Here is a 23,072-nt window from a genome sequence, read left to right on the forward strand (position 1 = left end):
ACTAGGTTTTTATTTTTTCCTAACTAAACTAAAAAAGACTGAACATTTGAAAACCTAACGCGTTTTTCTTTTGTTCCAATTATAACATTTTGCAAATAAATAATCTTTCTTCATAAATTTAGGCCAAACTGTATTCTGCTACATTTATTTGGTAAAAATACCCCAAATCAGTGTATATTATTTAATCTGTGTGAAAGTTATAGAGTCTACAAATTATGGTATATATCTGAAAATCTATCAGTCCGAAGTACTGATGGCCTATCTAATTTCTTGAGGACCAAAATGCCCAAACAGTACAAATATCTCCCAAATTACCCCATTTTGGAAAGTAGACAGTCCAAGGTATTTAGTAAGAGACATAGTGAGTTTTTTGAAGTTGTAATTTTTTTGTCACAATTTTTTAGAAAATGAAGAAATTAAAAAAATGTTTTTTTACATACCGTGTACGTGCAGTACAGTGTCATCATATAACTGGTATGGCTATAATCAGGGTCACTGACTGGTGACAGCATTTAACAAAAAAAGCTACAAAAAATGTAATAATTTTTTTTTCAATTTTTTTCTTTTTTAGTACATTTTAGTACTGTGACCAGAGCAATACAGTGTTAGCATAGTAACACTGTATCTATTGTGAAAGCTGCTGGACACAGATTGGGGTTGATTTATTACTTACACTAGAGAATGCAAAATCTGGTGTAGCTCTGCATAGAAACCCATTCGCTTCCAGATTTTTTTTTGTCAAAGCTTAATTGAACAAATTTAAGTTATAAGCTGAGGCATGGAGAGGCAAGGCCAGCACTTGGACCCAGTGAGACTTTGCCATATAGCTGTTGGGTAATGTGATGATCTGAGAACCCCTGATTGACTCAAGCGAGCGATTCTGCAATACACCCACTGCAGGATCCATACTGTCTCTCTCACACACAGAAAACTTGATGTAAAAGAATGTCAGCGCTTACAAGTTTCTCAAAGAGTGGGAGTCGGATTTTATTAATTGATACAAGAAGATGGGGGTGAAGGTTAAAAAGTACGGGTTTCAGGAAATATCTATCCAGTGACCATTTGAGATACACTCTGGAGTCTGACTAGAGTGGGTTATAAGGGATTTAGATTAAGGCAAATTCAGTGAACTTCTGGGTTCCGCAGTTGCTTTATTTGCTGGCTAACATTAATTTCACTTTCACTGCAATGCAAACTCATAATCCATTAGCCCTCAGGTATTTCCTGTGCAAAACAACTGATTGAAAATCAGAAAACAAAAAAGCTATTTGATGTATATTTTCTTTTTCTTACAACAGTTCCTGAAAGTGTGTGCGTGGTCAAAAACGTAGTCTACCAGGTAAGATATTAGTCTTTATTCTCTTGTTTTATAAGATACTATAGTGTTTTATAATTATATCAGTACATGGCATTAAATGTCTTACACAGTTTTCAGTCTGAACAAAAGAAGATACAGTGAGAAATATAAAGTTACACTAAAATATATCATGACTAGCATATATACTTCTTTCAAAGCGACATTAAAGCTTTTTTTTTTAAATTAAAATAATATAATAATATAACAATAACATAATATAATAAAATTTACCTGCTCTGTGCAATGGTTTTGCACAGAGCAGCTTCAATCTTCTTCTTCAGTCCCCTGCCAGCGCTCCATGCTTCTCCCCCCCACCCAGTGCCCCCATGGAAAGCCACTTTCCATGGGGGCACTCTTGTGTGCTTGCTCCTGAGCTGCCCTGTCTGCATCTATGGACACAGAGCAGGCAGCTTGGCCCACCCCCTGCTCACTCGGCACAGCTTTTGATTGACTGAGCCAATGGCTTCCACTACTATCAATCTGCCCAGGGAGGAGGGAGACAGCGGTGAAAGCCGCTGCTCTTATGCACATTGCTGGATTGGGTTCAGGTAAATATAGGGGGTGTTGGGTATTTTGCAGCACAGAATGTTTTTCACCTTAATACATAGAATGCATTAAGGTGAAAAGCTTTAAAGTATAACTAAAGGCTAGGCATTTCCCTGACCCCCAAATTTGAATCTCTCTATACCAAAAACTTCCCCCCCATGTACCATAAACTAGAACAAGACATAAAGTCCTGGTCCAAACAAAATTTGTCCTGGCTAGGAAGAGTTAATGCTGTGAAGATGATGCTGATGCCTAGACTGCTCTACCCTTTCCGAGCCCTTCCCATCCCACTGAGGAGGGATCACCTTCAGTCCTCCAGAGCAAAATCCTAAAATTTATTTGGGGGGGCTCGGGATACAGGCTAAAACAACAGACCCTATTTCTATCACGAAAACAGGGCGGGCTGGGCCTCCCACATATTCACAGATACTACCTGGCCGCCAGACTAGCCCAGCTTTTGGGGATTTACTCTAACATGGAGAAACCAGATTGGATACAGATAGAACGTCAAGCGGTCCCCCAACACACCCTAGATTTTTTACTCTGGACTCTCCCCAAAAATAGACCCCCTATATTGGCCCCTACACTCTCACACTGTTTCATGATGTGGGACAAACTGAAATCAAATCCAAACCTCTCCTCTGCAATGACCCCTGTCACACCTATTCTGTAACCCGAAATTCCCTCCAGGATTATAAATGGCCTTCCAGTGGTGGCTCGACAAGGAGCTGTACCGGATAGGCCATTTCTTCACGTCTAGAGGTCCCATAACCCTTGCACAATGCATCAGTAATCTAGACCTTCCACACTCTGAATGGTTTCGGTATAGCCAAATCAATCACTTCCTGCAAAGCATATGGTTGGATAAACTGAATCCCCCAAAATGTTCCAATTACGAACTTTGGTGCGGTCAGGCCATGGAGCAGAGAGGTGGCATATCAGTCGTCTATGCGTCACTTTCCCAACCCCTCGGCAAATCTTCATACATGTTGGCCTGGGAGCAGGACCTACAATTCCAGTGGAGCCTGGAGACCTGGCAGTCGGTAATAGCATCGGCATACAAAGGAATTATCAATACCTCCCTCATGGAAGCAAATATAAAACTTATGACAAGATAGTACATGACACCAGCTAGACTGGCAAAAATCTTTCCATCAGTCGAACCCCTATGTTTTAGAGGCTAGCAACTTACAGGCACAATTTCCCATGTGTGGTGGACATTTCTGGAAAAAGATATTTAATCTAATCAAAAAGAGCAACTGGATGCGAGATTCCTAGGTCTCCAGAAACCACTCTATTGAATGCTCTATTGAATGCACACGTTCCTTGCCTTTCCAAGTACAACCGCAAACTGATTCACTTTATATTTTTGGGAACTAAAATAACACTGGCTAAGACTTGGAAGCAACCCACAGTCTCTACAAGGGCAGCTATCAGGAAGATCTCCTGGATCATGGCCCAGGAGAAACTGGCGAGCATCGTCAATGATACAGAACAGAAATCTGAGATGATATGGGAACCGTGGGCTAAACTTATGGGTATAGCCATTTCCCCAGGGGTGCTCCCAAGCCAAAGCCAGGACAAAAATTGAGAGACATAAACCTTACTTCCCACCCCTTTCCCCCTCCTACTTCTGTTCTTTCCCCCCTCTTTCTTCTTTGGGGTCTGTCCCCTTCTAATACAGGGTTGCTGTTTTATACGCTAGGTACATTTCCAGGGTCCCGCTTTAGAGACAGCAGGTCTCAAGTAGAGGTTCCCCCCAGGGTGGGGAGACCCCACTCCCCAGCACAGTATGATCCCGTTGGGGGTGCCGGGGTGATGGGACCCTCTCCCTCTGGCTATGGTCAGGCCGGGGGGGGCTCTTGGTTAATTTCGGGATTTCCTTCACAGAAAAACGGTGGGCTGGGAGGTAACTCCCACTTAACATCAACTCCCCCAAAAGGGTTTTGGTAATATAAATATTATATTGTCTTGTTTGTACTTTTTACACAATCTTAATTCACTGTATTATACCGACAAAGAATGTAACCCGCCTATCTTTTTGTACCACAAGTTCATATCGACAGTATTATACTTTAAATGTTACTCTGTTCTATATTTTATTAAATAAAATACTTTGAAAGTAAAGTATAACTAAAGGCAACATTTTTTTTTTAATTTTGGATAGGGTGGAGAGGGATTAGAGCCCTTGTCAATTTAAAAATATTGCTGTCTGTCATCCTCTCTATTTCATTGAAAGTGAAAGTAAAAAGAAAACCCCAAATGTTGGGTTGTCCCCAGAAAAGTAAAAGATGGTCTCCAAGAAATGCCTTCAATTTGCAGAGATTTCCTCTCACTTCCTGTTTGGCTATGGGACAGAAAGTGGAGGGAAATCTCCGCAATGGGACAGAGATGGCACAGAGATGGCGAAAAAAAATCTGACAGGGGTTATAACCATCCCTTACTCTATCCAAAATGAAAAAAAAGGCTTTAGAACCACTTTAATGCTGAAAAACAGCTGAAAAATAAACAACAAAAATTAGATAAACGTAATATTCAAATTATAGTATTATGACAAGTTATATGTTGTCTTCCTCTTGGGGCCAAGCTCATAAATGCACCTAATTCTAATACATGCATATTAAATATTTAGTGAGCTATGACACCATGATACGTGCAGATCAGGTTATGATGATTGGCTTCATAGTTGCAGGTCAATGCTTACTAAAGTACAAATCACTGACATACAGTACATTAGTGTATGACTAACAGCTGCCATTTCACTTTTTTGGGTAAATGCAGGACATGCATAGTTTGGAAGTCAGCCCATCATGCGGCATATCTTAGCAGGGACAGTGATATGCTGCCTCTGTGTTGTTCCCACTGTTAGTGGCTGTTGTGATGACCAGCAGTATGCATGCACTACAGCCTGCATTCACCAACTGTTATTCCTGCATTGCAACATATTTTAGCTTTGAATGTCAAAATATGTCTGTTCACCCATATGGACAGGTGCTTTCAAGAAATACAAACTGTATGTATAGTCCATAGTTTCTTTATAGTTTTTTTTTTTATATAGTATAGAACGATTAGAACCTCTGACACTTTTTTTTTTTTTTATTGCTGCTTGTGTCCCCACTGGAAAGATTCATCTCCTTTTTTTTGTTCTGGTGTCTTTAGTTACTGAGAGTGATGGGAAATAATAATCATAAGAACAAGAGCGAAAGTTAATCTTTCAATAAGCACACCTGGCCTAGTGTGAGCTATCTAAGAGGGGAATTTCCTTTCATTTCCTGTGTCTCCAATTCATAAGGCAAAGAGAAGTCTCCCCAATGGGAGACAGCAGAAAATATAATGACAGCGGTTTGAACCTTACCCAACACTATCTAAACCTAAACTACAAAAAGAAAAAGAAAAAAAAAAAAGATTTGGGCTACACATACACTTTAAGGAAAACCTGTGCCGAGAAACGACAGAGGTTCCTCTTGCTAACCTCTTCTTCTAAAAATACCAGTTGCCTGGCTACCATGCGTTCTGAGTCACTGGACCTCAACATGCTTGAAAAACAGGAGATCTGACTTCACTCTGATGTTCTTGATCTGCGTGATTGTTCCAGATCAGTTGCTAAGAAAGTCCTGAAGCCAAAGGATCAATTTGATAGCCAGACAATTAGCATTTTCAGAATTAGATTGGCAGTCACTAAACCTGTATTTCTTTCAGTACAGGCTCCCCTTAATGATAACCTCATACTGTATTTATCTGACTTAAAAACGGGATAAATATTCAGAACATTTTTTTTTTAGTCCTAAACATAATATTTCAGTAAGATAAATATACATTATATCACATTTTTAAGATTTTGCCAAGACAGTGATATCAAGTAATAATAATCAAGTAACTGGTATGCTTGCCTATATAGAAAAATAATTCCTTAATCAATGTTTTTTTGTTGTTTAGCTTGGATCAGAAATTCCTCAACCACAGGGCTCCTGCCAAACATGTAAATGTTCCTACAACATGGACCGCAACTCTGAGTTTTACGCAGTTGAATGCCAACCAATAAAGTGCCAGACAACTTGCCAAGCTGTAAGTGTCTTCGTAATGTACTAGTAGAGCTGTTACTTTGTGGAACATTCTTGCATTTTCTTATTAGTAATTATGTGGAAAGACACTGTCAGTTTCATCATTTGGAGACTAATGCCCCATACACACGGTCGGATTTTCCGACGAAAAATGTTCGATGGGAGCTTGTTGTCAGAAATTCTGACCGTGTGTAGGCTCCATCGGACAGTTTCCATCAGAATTTCCGTCACACAAAATTTGAGATCTGGATCTCAAATTTTCCGACAACAAAATCCGTTGTCATAAATTCCAATCATGTGTACACAATTCCGATGCACAAAGTTCCACGCATGCTCGGAATCTGGCAGAAGAGCCGCACTGGCTATTAAACTTCATTTTTCTTGGCTTGTTGTACGTGCTGCGCGTTCTTGACGTTTGGAATTTCCGACAAGATTTGTGTGACCGCGTGTATGCAAGACAAGTTTATGCCAACATCCGTCGGAGAAAATCCATGGATTTTGTTGTTGGAATGTCCGATCAATGTCCGATCGTGTGTAAGGGGCATTAGTGTGTGCTTTTTTGACAAAGCTAAGAAGTTTGAATACACTGATTTTAAAAGGGCACTAGTCCTTAGAGGCCATACCTGAACCTCCCTATCATACTTCGCAGATCAATGCATGCACATGTTTTGTATCTGCAATATCACCAATTCCTACTCTTAGTTTACACATGCTTCCTACTAATTTACTGGAAAGTATGTAGAGAGTTCTAGGAGTGGTAGAATACCAGTGATTTTTTAAAGTACACACTTTACGGAGACCAACTATCCACGAAAAGAAGGAGTCCAATCACAGTTCTTTGCCTACATCTTTCAGTGGTCATTTATGTTCAGGAAAAACTAGATATAGGGCGTTCCCTTTGACAGCTGTCACTGGAACAGATGTCCCCAGTTGGAGACTTCCACTTACCTTCTTTTTTAGTGGCAACTAAGAAATTATGGATTTTCCATCCTCTTCTATCCCGTTAAAGGCCAGGAACATGGATGACACTCTCTAACAAAGGTACAGATGAAATATATAACCTGAGAAAATCCCTTTGCCCCCACTAAAAATAAAACATGTTTTGACTGATGTTTAGCTTCATATGCTTCTTCTTTGGTGAGTCGCAAACATTTAATTGCATAAATGAACACTGTACTTCACAATTTTCCTCATCTGTGTTATTTCACATGAGACAATTAAAAAAAAAAATGAATACATTATATTAATGTCATTGTGCCAATTATATTACACATAAACTGTTCTATCATTATTAAACTGTGTTTCCTTTTTAGGGGTATACGTATAAACAAAAAGCTGGAGAGTGCTGTGGAGAATGTGTACCTTTGCAGTGTACTATGACAATAAGTACTAGCACAAGTAGCTCAAGTGGAACATCTAGTGGTTCAACAGGTGGCACATCCAGTGGCTCAAGTGGCACATCTAGTGGTTCAACAAGTGGCACACCCAGTGGATCAGCAAGTGGTACATCCAGTGGCTCAAGTGGCACTTCTAGTGGATCAACAAGTGGTACTTCCAGTGGCTCAACAAATGACACATCTAGTGGATCAACTAGTGGAATATCTGGCTCTAGTGGCTCAACAAATGGAACATCTAGTGGCTCCACAAGTGGCACATCCAGTAGCTCAACAAGTGGCACAACAAATAATTCAACAAGTGGTACATCTAGTGGTTCATCAAGTGGATCAACTAGTGGTTCATCAAATGGTTCAAGTAGTGGATCAAGTAGCGGTTCATCAAGTGGATCAAGTAGTGGTTCATCAAGTATCACCTCAACCACTGACTCAACTGGCACAACTACTGTCAACATTCCAGTACGTATTTAGCTTGTATAAATCTCACCACTACTTGCTTAACTATGTTAATATCTAAAAAAAAAATAACCCTATTAGGGCCTCTCATCATATACCAAATTATTAAAAAATGTACATATGGAACATAACTAATCACCTAAGCAACTTTAATTTGTAGGTAGATAGCCTGTATCTACATTACAGAAGCATAGCTGGAAAAAGTTCTCTTTAAATTGAACCTGAAACCTCCCATATTTGTAACATTATCTTAGTTAAGCTGATTGTAACAAAAGTACACACAATTAAATATGTATATAACACAGAAGGGAAAAAGATAAATAACAATCTCACTAAAATATATAAAAAAATAAAAAAAAATAAAAATGTTAAATTTGTATTCATTTCACAGATCGGAAAAATATATCATGTGCCAAACAACAGCTGTGTCTACTATGAATGCAATCAAGAAAATGGAGTTCCAATCCTGACCAAAATACAGAAAGTCTGTCAGAAATTAGACCTAAGCACTTGTGAACTGGTACAGTATCTACTACCTATTATTATTTTTTTTAATATATCTTAGAACATAGATATAAAATGTCTTCATTTCATCTTACATGCATTGCAGAGTGCCTCAGAAGACCAAAAATCTGGGATGTGCTATGATGCTATTGTTGGCCAACTCCTGTAGGAAGCTCATCCCCACCCTGCCTCTTGTGATTCATCCTTGGCTAGTGAGGTCAACCATTATGGTTATGGGCCAATAATGAGGCACAGAAGTGGGATAAGGTGGATACAAGCTCCCTACCACTTCAACTTGTCAAGATTTGCACGTAGGACATGGTACCTGAGAGTATTAGTAGGCACATTTAGGTCCCTTATTACAATAGCTACAGAACGTTTAGTACTTTGAATATGACTACAGATTTATTTTATTTAAAACAAAATAACTTTAAACCTTAAGTAAAAACTTCAGCCGACCGTACTTTTGTATTTCTTTATTCTTTTCATTTTGATCAGAGAAGGGTAAAGATGTCAACCACCTTTTTTCCTTACTGTAACACCAAAGTGGAGGTTATTACCCTAACTTCCTGTGTGGTTACTAGGATGTGAAATAAAAAGAATCCATCCAATGGTAATACAGGCAGTGTAAGCGGTAGTATTTAATAATACATGTGCTTTGCAGTCACTGCTGAAATGTTTTGGAATAACTACAAATAAAAACCAGTTAAAAAATTAAAGAAAAAATTGAGGTACAATAGAGGCACAGTCCCTCAAATTTTTTGGAACTATATGAAAGCAATGAACAATGAATAACAAACATATACATTGTGTCTTGCAGGGAACTGTTACATACGATGCAGATGGATGCTGTCAGACTTGTACTCCTAAGAAGGGTAAGGAATTTACCAGAACTGTTTATGAAAAGTGCTACAAAAAAAATAGTAATGTTGCTTGTAGGTTTTATTCACCAGAAATCCCGTTGATATAAGCAATAGATCAAATTGCATTTTTAAGCTCCCAACACAGTAAAGCTGGTTAACAAGAATAACAATCCCCCTAGGCCAGTTCTGCTGCCTTCTGTGATCACAAATCCTTATGGCTGCACTTTACTACATATATAATGTATCCAATGTAATATACAGAACACCAGTGTATTTTGCAGTATGTATTTACTTGTTTTTTCCCCACTTACATTCAAAAGAAATGTAATAAAAGAATAGAACAAAAGTCTTATCACAAATATGTTTTTCCCACTCTAAACTGTTATATTTGTACATAAAGTATAGCTAAAGGCAAAACTTTATTTTCAGATTCAGATAGAGAGGAGAAGAAATTAGAACTCCTGTCAGGTTTTTTATTGCCGTCTGTGCCTGTGTTAGGGACATTCACCCTCTCTATTAGTCCTGTTTACTGTTATCACTGAGGGAAAGTTTAAAGCAAATCTCAAATTTTGGGTTGTCACCAGAACAGCAATATTTCTCCAATGGGGCCAATTTTTCTGGTGAACCAGGTGACAATCAGGGATTCCCTCATATTCAATAGATTTTCTCTTACTTCCTGTTTTGGCTATGGGATGAGAAATGAAGGGAAATCTTTCCAATGGGACACAAATTGCAAAGAAACCTGGCAGGGGTTATAAGTCTCCCTTACTCTACTCTAAGTGAAAACAAATTTTGCTCTAAAGTATATCTAAAAGCAAAATCTTTTTTATCTGCTGGGATAATTCACTCTCGCTATTGGTCCTGGCGATCAATGCCACTGGCATTGAGATTGAGGGAAATTCTAAAACTTTAAATTTCAGAAGAGGAATATAGAGGAAATCATCTGCTTTATTGCTTTATAAGAGATGCTTGAAATAAATGTTTTTGGTCTGAGGAACTTGCATGTTGATAGGAAAAACTCCACGACATAAAACCAGCAAAAAAGAGGCAGACTAGTGCGGGGTGGAAGCAACTAGCACACTGCATATAATGTACATAGGCCTTTGAAAATGCTCCTATAACCCTGACTCTGCTTGTTTTTGGTAGTGAACAAATTACTCTTCAAGCAGAAAACAGTGCAATGGCAAAAAAGATGGCATGGCATATACTTCCATTTTGGCCTGACTTGATTTTGTTTTTTTGTGTTTATTTTTAAGTGGTAAACATCACAACTGTAGAAGACTGCAGTGCTCGTAAGAACGAGACAGTCCTAACAAAAGGAAACTGCTCGCTCTCTGTAGAACTCACATACTGCGGTGGACCATGCATGGGATCATCAATGTAAGTCAATAATATATCAAACTGGTTAATTTTTTATATTAAATATCAAAATACACAGCCTTCATCATTATATAGATAGTTTCAGTTTATAAGGCTTTAATAAGTCAGAGGATATAGAGTAGCAAGTTAGTTTAAATAAAGTAAAATTATAAAAAACATTTATGTACTCATAAAATGGCCCAGATCCAATACCTCCTGTCAAAGTTAAGAGTCTCTTAGCCAGATATTTAACCTAGATGATAACTGAGCAACAGTAATAACTTCATTGTGCTGCAGTGCTCTGGCACCTTGTCTGGGATGGTTGTCAGCTCTACACTTTAGTCTTTGAAGGGAGAGTCTGCATACAAGGGGAGGGGGGTGTGGAGAATCCCTTGACTAGGAGAGGAGGTGTGGAGAATCCCTGGACTGTGGGTGTGAAGAATCCCTGGACTAGGGGGAGGGGGTGGAGAATCCCTGGACTAGGAGAAGGGGGGGTGGAGAATCCCTGGACCTGGAGTGGGGACGTGCGGAGAATCCCTATACTGGGGGGCAAGGGGGGGATCCTTGGACTAGGAAAGGGGGGTGTGGAGAATCCCTAGACTAGAAGGGGTGGAGAATCCCTGGACATGGAGAGATGGGGTGCTGTGGAGAAACCCTGGACTAGAGAAAGGGAAAGGTGTAAAGAATCCCTGGACTAGGAAAGGTGGATGAAGTATCCCTGAACTAGGAGGAGGTGGATGATTCCTAGGAGAGGAGGGGTGTGGAGAATCTATTAACTAGGATAAGGGGGTGGAGAATCCCTGGACTGTGGGGGGGTGGAGAATTCCTGGAATAGGAGAAGGGGGGAGAATCCCTGGACTAGGAAACAGGGGTGTGGAGAATCCCTGGACAAGGAAAGGGGGGGGGTTGCAGAATCCATAGATTGGGAGGTGAAGAATCTCTGGACTAGGAGAGGAGGGGTGTGGAGAATCCTTAGACTAGGAGTGGGGGGGTGGGGAATCTCTGGACTAGGAAGGGGGTGTGAAGAATCCCTGGACTAAGGGGGGTGGAGAATCCCTGAACTAGGAGAAGGGGGTTGTGGAGAATCCCTGGACTAAGAAAGGGGGTGTGGGGAATCCCTGAGCTAGGAGAGAGGGAGTGGTGTGGAGAAACCCTGAACTAGGAGAAGAGGGAAGTGTGAAGAATCGCTGGACAGGAGGGTGTGGGGAGAATCCCTGGACTAGGAGAGGGGGATGTGGAGAATCATTGGATTGGGGGGGTATAAAGAATCCCTGGACTAGGAGGAGAGGGTGGAGAATTCCTGGACTCAGAGAAGGGGGGCAGAGAATTCCTGGATTAGGAGAGGGGGTGGAGGTGCGTGGAGAATCCAGGGACTGGGGGTTGGGGGTGGAGAATCCTTGGACTAGGAGAGGGGGGTGTGGAGAATCCCTGGACATGGAGAGATGGGGTGGTGTGGAGAAACCCTGGACTAAGGAAGGAGGGAGGTACAAAGAATCCCTGGACTAGGTGAAGGGGGTGAAGAACCCCTGGAGTGGGGGGGTGGCAAATCCCTGGACTAAAACAGGGAGGTTGCAGAGAATCCCTGGACTAGGAATGGGGGGGGGTTGTGGAGAATCTATGGACTAAGAAAGGGGGGGTGGAGAATCCCTGAATTAGGAGACAGTGGTTGGTGTGGAGAAAGCCTGGACTAGGGGAAAGGGGAGGTGTGAAGAATCCCTGGACTAGGAGAGGGGGTGTAGAGAAAATTTCTGGACTGGGAGGAAGGGGGTGGAGAATCCCTGGACTAGGAGAGGGGGTGTGTGGAGTATCCCTGGACTATGATGGATGGAGAATCCCTGGACATGGAGCGATGGGGTGATGTAAAGAAACCCTGGACTAGAGGAAGAGGGAGGTGTAAAGAATCCCTGCACTAGGAAAGGTGGGTGAAGAATCCCTGGACTGGGAGGGGGTGGAGAATCCCTGAACTAGGAGAGGAGGGGTGTAAAGAAACCCTGGACTAGAGGAAGAGGGAGGTGTAAAGAATCTCTGGACTAGGATAAGGGGGTGGAAAATCCCTGGACTGAGGGTGGGGGGTGGGTGGGGGGGAGAATCCCTGGACTAGGAGAGGGGGATGTGGAGAATCACTGGACTGGGGGGTGAAAAATCCCTGGACTAGGAGGAGGAGGTTGAGAATCCCTGGACTAGGAGAAGGGGGGGAGAATCCCTGGACTAGGAGAGGGGGTGGGGTTTTTGTGGACAATCCAGGGACAGGGGGTTGGGGGGTGGAGAATCCTTGGACTAGGAAGGGGGGGAGTAAAGAATCCCTCAACTAGGAGAGGAGGGGTGGAGAATCCCTGGGCTGGGGAGGGGTGGAGAATCTCTGGACATGGAGAGATAGGGTGGTGGGGGGAAACCCTGGACTAAGGGAAGAGGGAGGTGTGAAGAATCCCAGACTAGGAGAAGAGGGGTGCTGAATCCCAGGACTGGGGTGGGGGGGGTGTGGAGAATCCCTGGACTAAAAGAGGGGTGTGTGTGGAGAATCCCTGAACTAGGAGAGGAGGGGTGTGGAGAATCCCTGGACTAGGAGAGGGTGGGTGTGTGGAGAATCCCTGGACTAAAGTAGGAGAGGGGGGTGTGGAGAATCACTAGACTAGGAGGGGCGTGTAGACAATCCCTGGACTAACAGGGGTGTGTGAAGAATCCTTGGACTAGAGGGGGGAGTGGAGAATCCCTGGACTGGGGGGGGGTGGAGCAGTCATTAAAGGATGTGCCCTTTTAAGCCCCTCTCAGTGTTGATGCAATTTGACCACACCCATAATTTGGCATGGGTGTTAAATGTACTGGGTACACCACTGATAGAATTTGATATATTTAAATCATACATCTAAAGAAGATAAAAAATGAAACTACTGGTGATAAATAGGGGGGATTTACTAAAACTGGAGCGTGCAAAATTTGTTGCAGCTCTGCATAGAAACCAATCAGCTTCCAGTTTTTATTGTCAAAGCTTAATTGAACAAGCTGAAGTTAGAAGCTGATTGGCTACCATGCACAGCTGCACCAGATTTTGCAATCTACAGTTTTAGGAAATCAACCCCACAGGTGCACTTAAACATAAATGAACTGATCTGAAAACAACATCATACAAATAAAAGCAATCATCACACTTTTACTTAGAAGGGTGATAAATGTCTATAACCCTGAGGTTGCTTCCAAGACCACCACTCCAGGTTAGTAGTTAGTGGTATAAATGTCACCAGGATTTCGAAGTGGTGTGGTCCACTTGGCAATTTGATGGTGATGTGCACACTTTGGTTTACTTCTCAGTTGCAGACCCAATAAAGTTCTGTAACGCTGAGAGAAGCAGGGACCCAATTTAAGATAACTCTTCCTCAAAGTGCCAAATACTGGCCATGAGTAATAAGCAGAATGTAGTTGCATGTTCCACCTTTTAAAAAATCTGAATGTGATGATTGCATTTATTTAATTCTTAATTTACCACATTGGGAAGCAACATACAGTAGTTTTGCACCTACAATTTAGGCTGATCCTTGTTATAATACAATACATTTGTTTAGATATATGTTTATTTGGTTTTATGTAACAAGCTCAGACCTTGAAGATAATTTTTGGCCCAAAAGCAATACCCATATATGGTCAGACATTATTGCCAGAATTACTTGAAGTTCTGAATGAAGCTTATATTAAACAGGAACTCCCTAAATCAATTACTGAAACAATAATAATAGTAATTTTAAAACCTGATAAAGACCCATTAAAACCAGACTCATATCGTCTCCTTACATCTGATGTTAAGATCTTAGCCAGGGTATTAGCAAATATGTTATCCAAATATATTAAAACTCTGATTCATAGAGATCAATCAGGGTTTATTCCATCTAGACAAATATCCGAAGACTCTTTTTGAATTTACAGCTATCAATGGATAATGAGGGGACTGGTGCCATTTTATCCCTTGATGCGCAAAAGGCTTTTGATATGGTGGAATGGGAATATTTATGGGCGACACTGAGTGCCTTTGATATTGGCCCAGGGTTCTTATCCTGGCTAAAAATATATAAAGATCCAAAAGCAAGACTGAGAATCAATAATACTATGTCACAGATTTTCTCTTTGTCTAGGGGGACTAGACAAGGTTGTCTTCTGTCCTCATTGTTGTTTGCCCTAGCATTGGAACCATTGGCTGTGGTCATAGGCGTGCGCAGGGGGTGTGCCGGGTGCGTGCAGATTCCCCTACTGCCCAGGCTTCCCCCACTGTTGCACCCTTTCCCCCCAGCAGTGATGCTGGCTTCCCTCCTCTCCTCTCCCCCCGGCTGCTGTGGGGGGTGTTTCAGAATAGAGAGTGGGGGAAGGGGTTAGTAAATATGTCATTTACCAGCCCCGTCCATTTCTAGATGAACACAGTGAACACACTCACTGTGTTCATTCATAACTGAAGCATAGTAAACTGTGTTTGCTAGGCTTCAGTATGTAAATGAACAGGATGCCGCTAAGCACAGAGCACTTTCCATTCATTCACTGTCCAGTGCAGCTGGAGCTGCAGAGAAAGCTGTGTGCGTATGAGCTTTGGGGTGCACACCCTAACGCAATAGGCTGCGCACACCTATGGCTGTGGTCATAAAATAGTCGGAGGGGATAGTAGGGTTTTGACGCTCGGGAAGGGAAGAAAAAATAGCTTTATATGCGGATGACGCCCTTATTTTTTTGGGTGACACTGCAGATTCTTTGAAGGAACTTATAATACTTGTCTCTGTATTTGGCCGTTTTTCAGGGTTTCGTATCAATTGGGAGAAATCAATATCGATGCCTTTGCATGATGTGAATATCTCTTTACCAAGTGGCGCTACACAAATAAAACATACATTTAAATATCTTGGGAACGAGGTAACACGAAATGCGGAGGACTATATTGACTTGAATCTCAAACCATTGTTACTCAGGTTCAGAGATAATTGCCAAAGATGGTGAAAATTACCACTAACTGTGATTGGTAGAGCCAACCTCCTAAAGGTGATCTGGGTCCCACAGTTATTGTATATTTTCCATAACTGTCCCATCTGGATAACAGTGTTTTGGTTCAGAAAGATAGAATCTCTGTTCCATGAGCTTATTTGGAAAAAAAATCAATCCCGCATAAAACTAACAAGTTTAATGTTAGCCAAAGATGAAGGGGGACTTGCCATTCCACAACCTAAAAATTATTTTTTGACCACAAAACTACAACAGTTCTATGGGTGGATGGAAATTGAGGAGACTGACTCCATACAAGCATTATTATTACCTTTATGTAAGAGAGATAGATTGATTTCCTTTGCTGAAGGCAAAAACCTTACAAATGGACAAAAAGTTTGTGTCAGGTAAACTGTTTTTTAAGGTATGGCAGGAAATGAAAACTATTACTAGCATCACGGGCTATACCCCTTATACCCCAATCTGGAATAATGTAAACTGTGACAAGCTGCAGAGGCTGGAAGGGTTTGAGCAATGGCAGAGGAAGGGATTGTGACTTATGGAGCAACTGTCTGAAAATGATAGCCTTAAATCACTTTCCCAATTGTCTGAGGAATTTGGGATTCCAAGGCAGAGGTTCTTCCAAAATCTGCAGCTCAGGCATGCCTTACAGACTCAGGCCTGTACCTTTGATTTTAAATACAGTAACTCTAAAATAATCTCACTGTTGAGGGAGAAGGATCAAATACAGAGTCTTATCTCACGAATGTATGAGATATTACAAAACAACACTAAAAAACCCACAGATTTCCCCTCTAGGGCCCACTGGGAGCAAGACCTAGGACCATTGTCAGAGGATCAGTGGGCAATAGCTCTGGCCATGATCCCAAGGGTATCGTCTTCTGCCACACAAAAATTGACGCAATTGTTTATTCTACATAGATCATACTATACCCCAGAGAAATTATTTAGTTGGAAGTGCAGAGTTTCCCCCCTATGTCCGCGCTGTGGAGGTACACCGGCAAACTTAATACACATGTTATGGAGATGCCCTAAACTCCACCGATATTGGCAGGGCATAATTAAAACTATTAATGAGGTGCTTCAAATCAAACTGTCGGTAGATCCTGGAATTTGTATGTTATATATATTGGAGGAATCTAGTTTGTTGAAAAATACTAAAGATACAATAACGAGAAGTTTATTCCAGGCACGTAAGGTAATTGCACAGAAATGGATCTCTGCTTATCCACCGACAGTGGAAGAATCGAGATCGAAAATAAAAGAAACTACAGTATATTAAAAGAGAAATTTACTCTTCTACATATAAATTGCTGGGTGAAGGGTCCTAGGCCTCGAAATGTGAGTTGCCATAAAATGGAGGGGGGATATTAGTTGATGGGACTCTCCTAAGGAGGGGGGGGGGGAGGAGGAGGATGAGGAGGGGAGAAAGAGAGGGTTACTGGATCTGAGATGGGAGTGTTTTTTTATTATTATTTTTATTATTTGTGGGGCTATTTTATGTATTGTGTAGTTTTGGTGTATCTGAACAAGATTAATGTGTAATCTGTTGTATTAATGTAAAAAAAAAAAAAAATTGGATTTAAAAAAAAAAAAACAATACCCAGCTGAAATAGAGGAGTGGTAACTGCTTATCTTCTAGCCATTAAATATTCATCTTTGAATATATGCATTTGCTTTAGATTGTATAATCTTATTCTTACGTATCTTTTGATGTTTTTCAGCTACACCATGGAACTTCAAGCAATAAGTCACCAATGTTCCTGCTGTAAAGAAATGGAAGTGCAAAAAAAGACAGTAGAGCTATTGTGTACAGATGGATCTCACCAGAGTCATACCTACACTGATGTAGTGAGATGCGGCTGTGCTGGGGCACTGTGCACACCCAATGTATAATCCTTCCAAATGTACTACCAAGGACCAGGACTAAACAGACTTACTGATTAAAGTCTGGAATGATATGTTACTCTCTTTTAAATGCGCTATGGTGGCCTTCACAAAATATTTATCTTGTGACCCATACTATCAGTTCTAAAGGAAATGTCTTTTTCAATCTTACAAAGTAGTATAGTTGAGCTTGTATCCTTCACAACTAGTTGTAATTTTTTAGGGGAAGAAGTACAATAGCACACAAGCAAAAGTACATATGTATCAGGTATCTAGAACATAGTCAATGAGCTGAAGTATTTTGTGAATGTCACCTTCCTTGTATTTTTTAAATATATTAGATGTTAATAAACTTCAGAGTTAAAAGCAATCACAGTATCGATTTCCTCATTTGTGTCCTTATAACGTAAAAATACATGCAAGTCACATATTAATAAATAATAACCATACAGTTCATTATTATTATTATAAACAGGTTTTCTCCAACTGAACAATCTCTAATAAATAACATCCTTATGCAGGCCCTTCCACACATTATCCAACTTTTATCCCAATTAGCTGAAACCTTGTATTCAAATGTTATTCATTTTTCTTTATTAATTTTTAAGGGGAAAGATCTGATGCAGAAGCTCTAAAGGGCTCATTTAAGCCAATGTGTACATCACTCTGCATCGCAACATGCATACATTGGACCATTGTGGCTCTCTTTAATTTAAATGGCACCCCAATACACCATCAGAATACACCTACATTGCACTATAGCACACCACCACTCACAATGTGACCCTTTGCAGACATAATGTAGCCCCTTGAAGACTTATTCCACTGAATTCAGCCCACAATTTCATTTGAATTTCACATGACTGAATAGACAGGTGACCTTTGATTCCATGATCTAGAATTTTTTTTACTGGATCTGGTTATATTCCATGTCATGAGATCCTGCAAACTACCACTGAGATCCCTAGTAAACCAGACTTGGGAGAAGTAGCAGCAACCAGTTGTGTTGACTACTGTAGACTATCACCAGAAGAGTATGGCTATATAGATGTTAATATGTACCCATTGATTCCCTCAAAACAGGATTTTTCAGCAGATTTGAGTTTGTGCCTCTGACTGCCATCTCATGTTTATTCTCAGATTAAAGCAAACCTGTGTGGATACCCATTAGGCTTAACTAACTTGAATCCCGAAATGTATGAATTGATGGACAGTGTGTCTATTGTAAATGTTCTGTAAATTAAAACTTTGCATCCCATTTATTTGGGCTCCCAAGGAGCAGTATTAAAAGTGTTCAAAAAATCTCTCGCGCTACCCAGGGACAGTAAACAAAACCAATAAAAAGGTGCAATCAAAGTGCAGCAAAATCTCTAAGGGTATCACATAACACTAAACAGTAAAGGTGAATAAAGTGATTTTGCGCAAATTGTTGTAATGAATACACTGAATAAATATTGTGTCAGATAGGGTATGTAGATGAATACAAATGTGTTCTAAAACATCTAAATAAAGTGACAATGTACAATATATAATATTGCGTATATAATCCATATATTTGATAAGACTAAATCATGCAGTGTATACTTCAAAAGTGTCCTTATGTAAAATCGTGTGAAAAATGCCAGTAAACATAGTGTGTGACACCTTCCGTGAGGGGAGGACAAGACTATAAAATCAAAATGAATAATTAGAAAATCAGAAATAAAAAATAAATAATAAAAAATAAAAAATAAAAATACAAAAGTGTTAATAAATGTTCAAATCCTCTTTAAGTGAATAAATAGGTGGATATAATTCAGTTGCTATCAGAATTGATAGAGAAGAGTGTCCATAAGTAATCCTGCTGTGGCGTCTTTAATATTATAGTCTCCCAAAACTCTCACCTCAATACTATGGAAAACAAGCAATCACCATCTGAGATCTCCACTGGCCTCCATGGGTGGGCAGATGTTTCTGTGCTCCTCCTATGGGCGCAACGATTTGCTCCAAGATCGCAATAGTATGAGGGGGTACCTCAGTATGAGATGGGGGACAATATAGAGAAACCTCCAATAGTGCAATATGTCGGAGCTAAAAATGTATTTATTAAAATAGAGTAAAGTGGACTCTTGCACAGTAACATTAAAAACAACACAGAGAACAAATTTGGCGTTGTTCCTCGCCTTCTCACGTTACTTCCGGTTGCGGCCAATCCCTATGCGTTACGTTGCACCTCGCAACTTCTTCTGGGGACCCAGAACCCATTTATTAACACTTTTGTATTTTTATTTTTTATTTTTTATTATTTATTTTTTATTTCTGATTTTCTAATTATTCATTTTGATTTCATAGTCTTGTCCTCCCCTCACGGAAGGTGTCACACACTATGTTTACTGGCATTTTTACATAAGGACACTTTTGAAGTATACACTGTATGATTTAGTATTATCAAGTATATGGTTTATATACGCAATATTATATATTGTACATTGTCACTTTATTTAGATGTTTTAGAACACATTTGTATTCATCTACATACCCTATCTGACACAATATTTATTCAGTGTATTCATTACAACAATTTGCGCGAAATCACTTTATTCACCTTTACCGTTTAGTGTTATGTGATACACTTAGAGATTTTCACTTTATTCACCAAGGAGCAGTATTGACACATTAAAGTTAGTGGATATGGTCTGCAGGCTTTGTATAGTGGAGTGGTTCTCAACTCCTGTCCTCGGGACCCACTAACAGGCCAGGTTTGCAAGATAACTGAAATACATCACAGGTGATATAATTTGCTGCTCAGTGATTGCAGTATTCTAGTCTGCATCTCCCCAAGGTAATACTTAAATTCTGGTCTGTTGGTGGGTCCTGAGGGCCGGAGTTGAGAACCACTGGTATACTGTCTGCTAGCAAGAAATAAGATTAGCCAAATCCATTTTCCCAATATGGGTACACATTAAATGTATGTAAATCCAAACAATCTTCTAATTTTGAATAGAGTAAGGCATCGTTAAAACCCATGCCAGTTTTTTTTGCCATCTGTATCCCATTTGTAAAATATCCTTTTACTTACTTTGCTGTAGACATAAGAGGAATTGATAGGAGGTCTCTCCAAAGTGAGGGAAACCAACTTTTAGACAATTTTCGCTAGAACATCTGTCCCTGTTGGAAGATTTTTTTAATTTTTTTTGTTTTTTGTTTCTGGTGACAACTGACATTTTTAGACTCACTCTCATCCTTTCTAAACTACTCCCATAGTGGTTATCTATAAGGATATGCATACCTCCTGCATGTATCCTTACCTGTCAAATGTCTCCCCTCTGTCTGTTAGGAGACCCAAAAAACTGCAGATTCTGCGGGTGGGACTGTTGTCCAGAGCTCGGTGGGTAGAGTCGTGATGTCAGTAGACTCCTTGTCCACCTCTACACTCCGTTTGTTAACATGCATTTTCTCCTGTGTATTTCTTTCACTGAACCTCTGCTATGATCACTAACATCCAGTCAAAACACAGAAAAGTCACCACATGACTTCAGCGTGCCCAAACATGCTGAGGTCTGGAGCAGCCAATCCTGGGAGAGCTGGAGAAGAAAGGAGGGGATCTGAAGTACACAGAATGCCTCTCTCAGGCTCATGCATGAGATATGTAAATCACCTGTCACTCACAGCAAGGGGAAAGAACTGACTCCTATTTATCTGTGTGTCAGTTTTTATCTCACTGAAAAAAGATAAGAGGACTGCTCAGAGCTGGATTAACTCTTCGTGGCAAGACTGGGCACAGATGACATGAAATACTATACTGTAAAAGGTGCGAGCCTTGATTGAATTTTTTTTGTTGAGTTTACAACCACTTTAACCACTTCAATACAGGGCACTTACACACCCTTCCTGCCCAGACCAATTTTCAGCTTTCAGTGCTCTCACACTTTGAATGCCAATTACTCGGTCATGCAACACTGTACCCAAACAAAATTTTTTATCATTTTTTTCATACAAATAGAGCTTTCTTTTGGTGGTATTTAATCACCACTGGGTTTTTTATTTTTTGCGACATAAGCGAAAAATAGCTAAAATTTTTGGATAAAAAACATTTTTGTTTAGTTTCTATGATAAAATGTTGCAATTAAGTCATTTTTGTTCATAAATTTGGGCCAACATTTATACTGCTACATGTCTTTGGTTAAAATAACCCAAATTAGTGGATATTATTTAGTCTCTGTGAAAGTTATAGAGTCTACAAGCTATGGTGCAAATCATTGAAAATTGATCACACCTGATGTACTGATGGCCTCTCATTTCTTGAGGCCCTAAAATGTCAGGAAAGTACAAATACCCCCCAAATGACCCCTTTTTGAAAAGTAGACAGTCAAAGTTATTTAGTAAGAGGCATGGTGAGTTTTTTGAAGTTGTAATTTTTGTTCACAAAATTGTCATTATAACAATTTATTTTCCACAAACAGCATATGCACACTTCCAATTACACCCCAAAATACATTCTGCTACTCCTCCCGAGTATGGCAATACCACATTTTACACAGCCCAAATCTATGGATAGTGTAGGACCCACTAATCATGGGGTACTTTGTCGCAGTAAGTGGGCTTAGCACCATATAGCAATATGGTGTGACCAAATCCCCATATTTTTCATAATGTATTTTTGAAAATGTTTAGGTGTTTTTAAACTAGCCTTACTGGAGGTGAATGTTTTTTGCATGTGTGCGCTGTAAAATTTTCTTCTACTCTATGGTCTTATGGCTGCAGCAGCTGTAATGAGAGGGTGTGCCCCCCAAATATCTTGTTTGTTTATTGTATGGATTCTGACCAAATCCTTTTGGGATAGGAGCACCCCACTCCCTCATTAAGTACCTCTCATTAGTGTCCACTTGTGTCATAGGTGGAGTCCTCAAGATTCTCCCATTTAGAAGAGTGTAGCTCTCATGGTTCAGAGAAGCAGGATCTCCCAAATCTATGTATAGTGTAGGATCCACTAATCATGGGGTACTTTGTCCCAGTAAGTGGGCTTAGCACCATATAGCAATATGGTGTGACCAAATCCCCATATTTTTGATAATGTATTTTTGAAAATGTTTAGGTGTTTTTAAACTAGCCTTGCTGGAGGTGAATGTTTTTTGCATGTGTGCGCTGTAAAATTTTCTTCTACTGTATGGTCTTATGGCTGCAGCAGCTGTAATGAGAGGGTGTGCCCCCCCAAATATCTCGTTTGTTTATTGTATGGATTCTGACCAAATCCTTTTGGGATAGGAGCACCCCACTCCCTCATTAAGTACCTCTCATTAGTGTCCACTTGTGTCATAGGTGGAGTCCTCCAGATTCTCCCATTTAGAAGAGTGTAGCTCTCATGGTTCAGAGAAGCAGGATCTCCCAAATCTATGGATAATGTAGGACCCACTAATCATGGGGTACTTTGTCGCAGTAAGTGGGCTTAGCACCATATAGCAATATGGTGTGACCAAATCCCCATATTTTTGATAATGTATTTTTGAAAATGTTTAGGTGTTTTTAAACTAGCCTTGCTGGAGGTGAATGTTTTTTGCATGTGTTCGCTGTAAAATTTTCTTCTACTGTATGGTCTTATGGCTGCTCCAGCTTTAATGAGAGGGTGTGCCCCGAAATATCTTGTTTGTTTATTGTATGGATTCTGACCAAATCCTTTTGGGATAGGAGCACCCCA

The 23,072-nt window shown here is 40.2% G+C and overlaps 1 protein-coding gene and 1 long non-coding RNA gene across 5 annotated transcripts in view; one reads left to right on the plus strand and one right to left on the minus strand.

Annotated features, from left to right (window-relative positions):
• LOC141112195 (uncharacterized) overlaps positions 1-17,768 on the plus strand; it is a 97,006-nt gene extending 79,238 nt beyond the window's left edge. The window contains exons 32-38 of the mRNA XM_073604784.1: positions 1,299-1,339; positions 5,840-5,968; positions 7,278-7,817; positions 8,206-8,334; positions 9,139-9,193; positions 10,438-10,561; positions 17,236-17,768. Coding sequence (XP_073460885.1) covers positions 1,299-1,339; positions 5,840-5,968; positions 7,278-7,817; positions 8,206-8,334; positions 9,139-9,193; positions 10,438-10,561; positions 17,236-17,407 — 1,190 coding nt within the window. The 3' untranslated portion in view covers positions 17,408-17,768. The remainder of the gene's footprint in view (positions 1-1,298; positions 1,340-5,839; positions 5,969-7,277; positions 7,818-8,205; positions 8,335-9,138; positions 9,194-10,437; positions 10,562-17,235) is intronic.
• Positions 1-23,072, minus strand: part of LOC141112198 (uncharacterized) — a 271,699-nt gene that overhangs the window by 149,295 nt on the left and 99,332 nt on the right. The gene's annotated exons all lie outside the window — the stretch shown is intronic.

The sequence above is a fragment of the Aquarana catesbeiana genome, linkage group LG11 (assembly GCF_042186555.1).
Source record: "Aquarana catesbeiana isolate 2022-GZ linkage group LG11, ASM4218655v1, whole genome shotgun sequence".
NCBI lineage: Eukaryota > Metazoa > Chordata > Amphibia > Anura > Ranidae > Aquarana > Aquarana catesbeiana.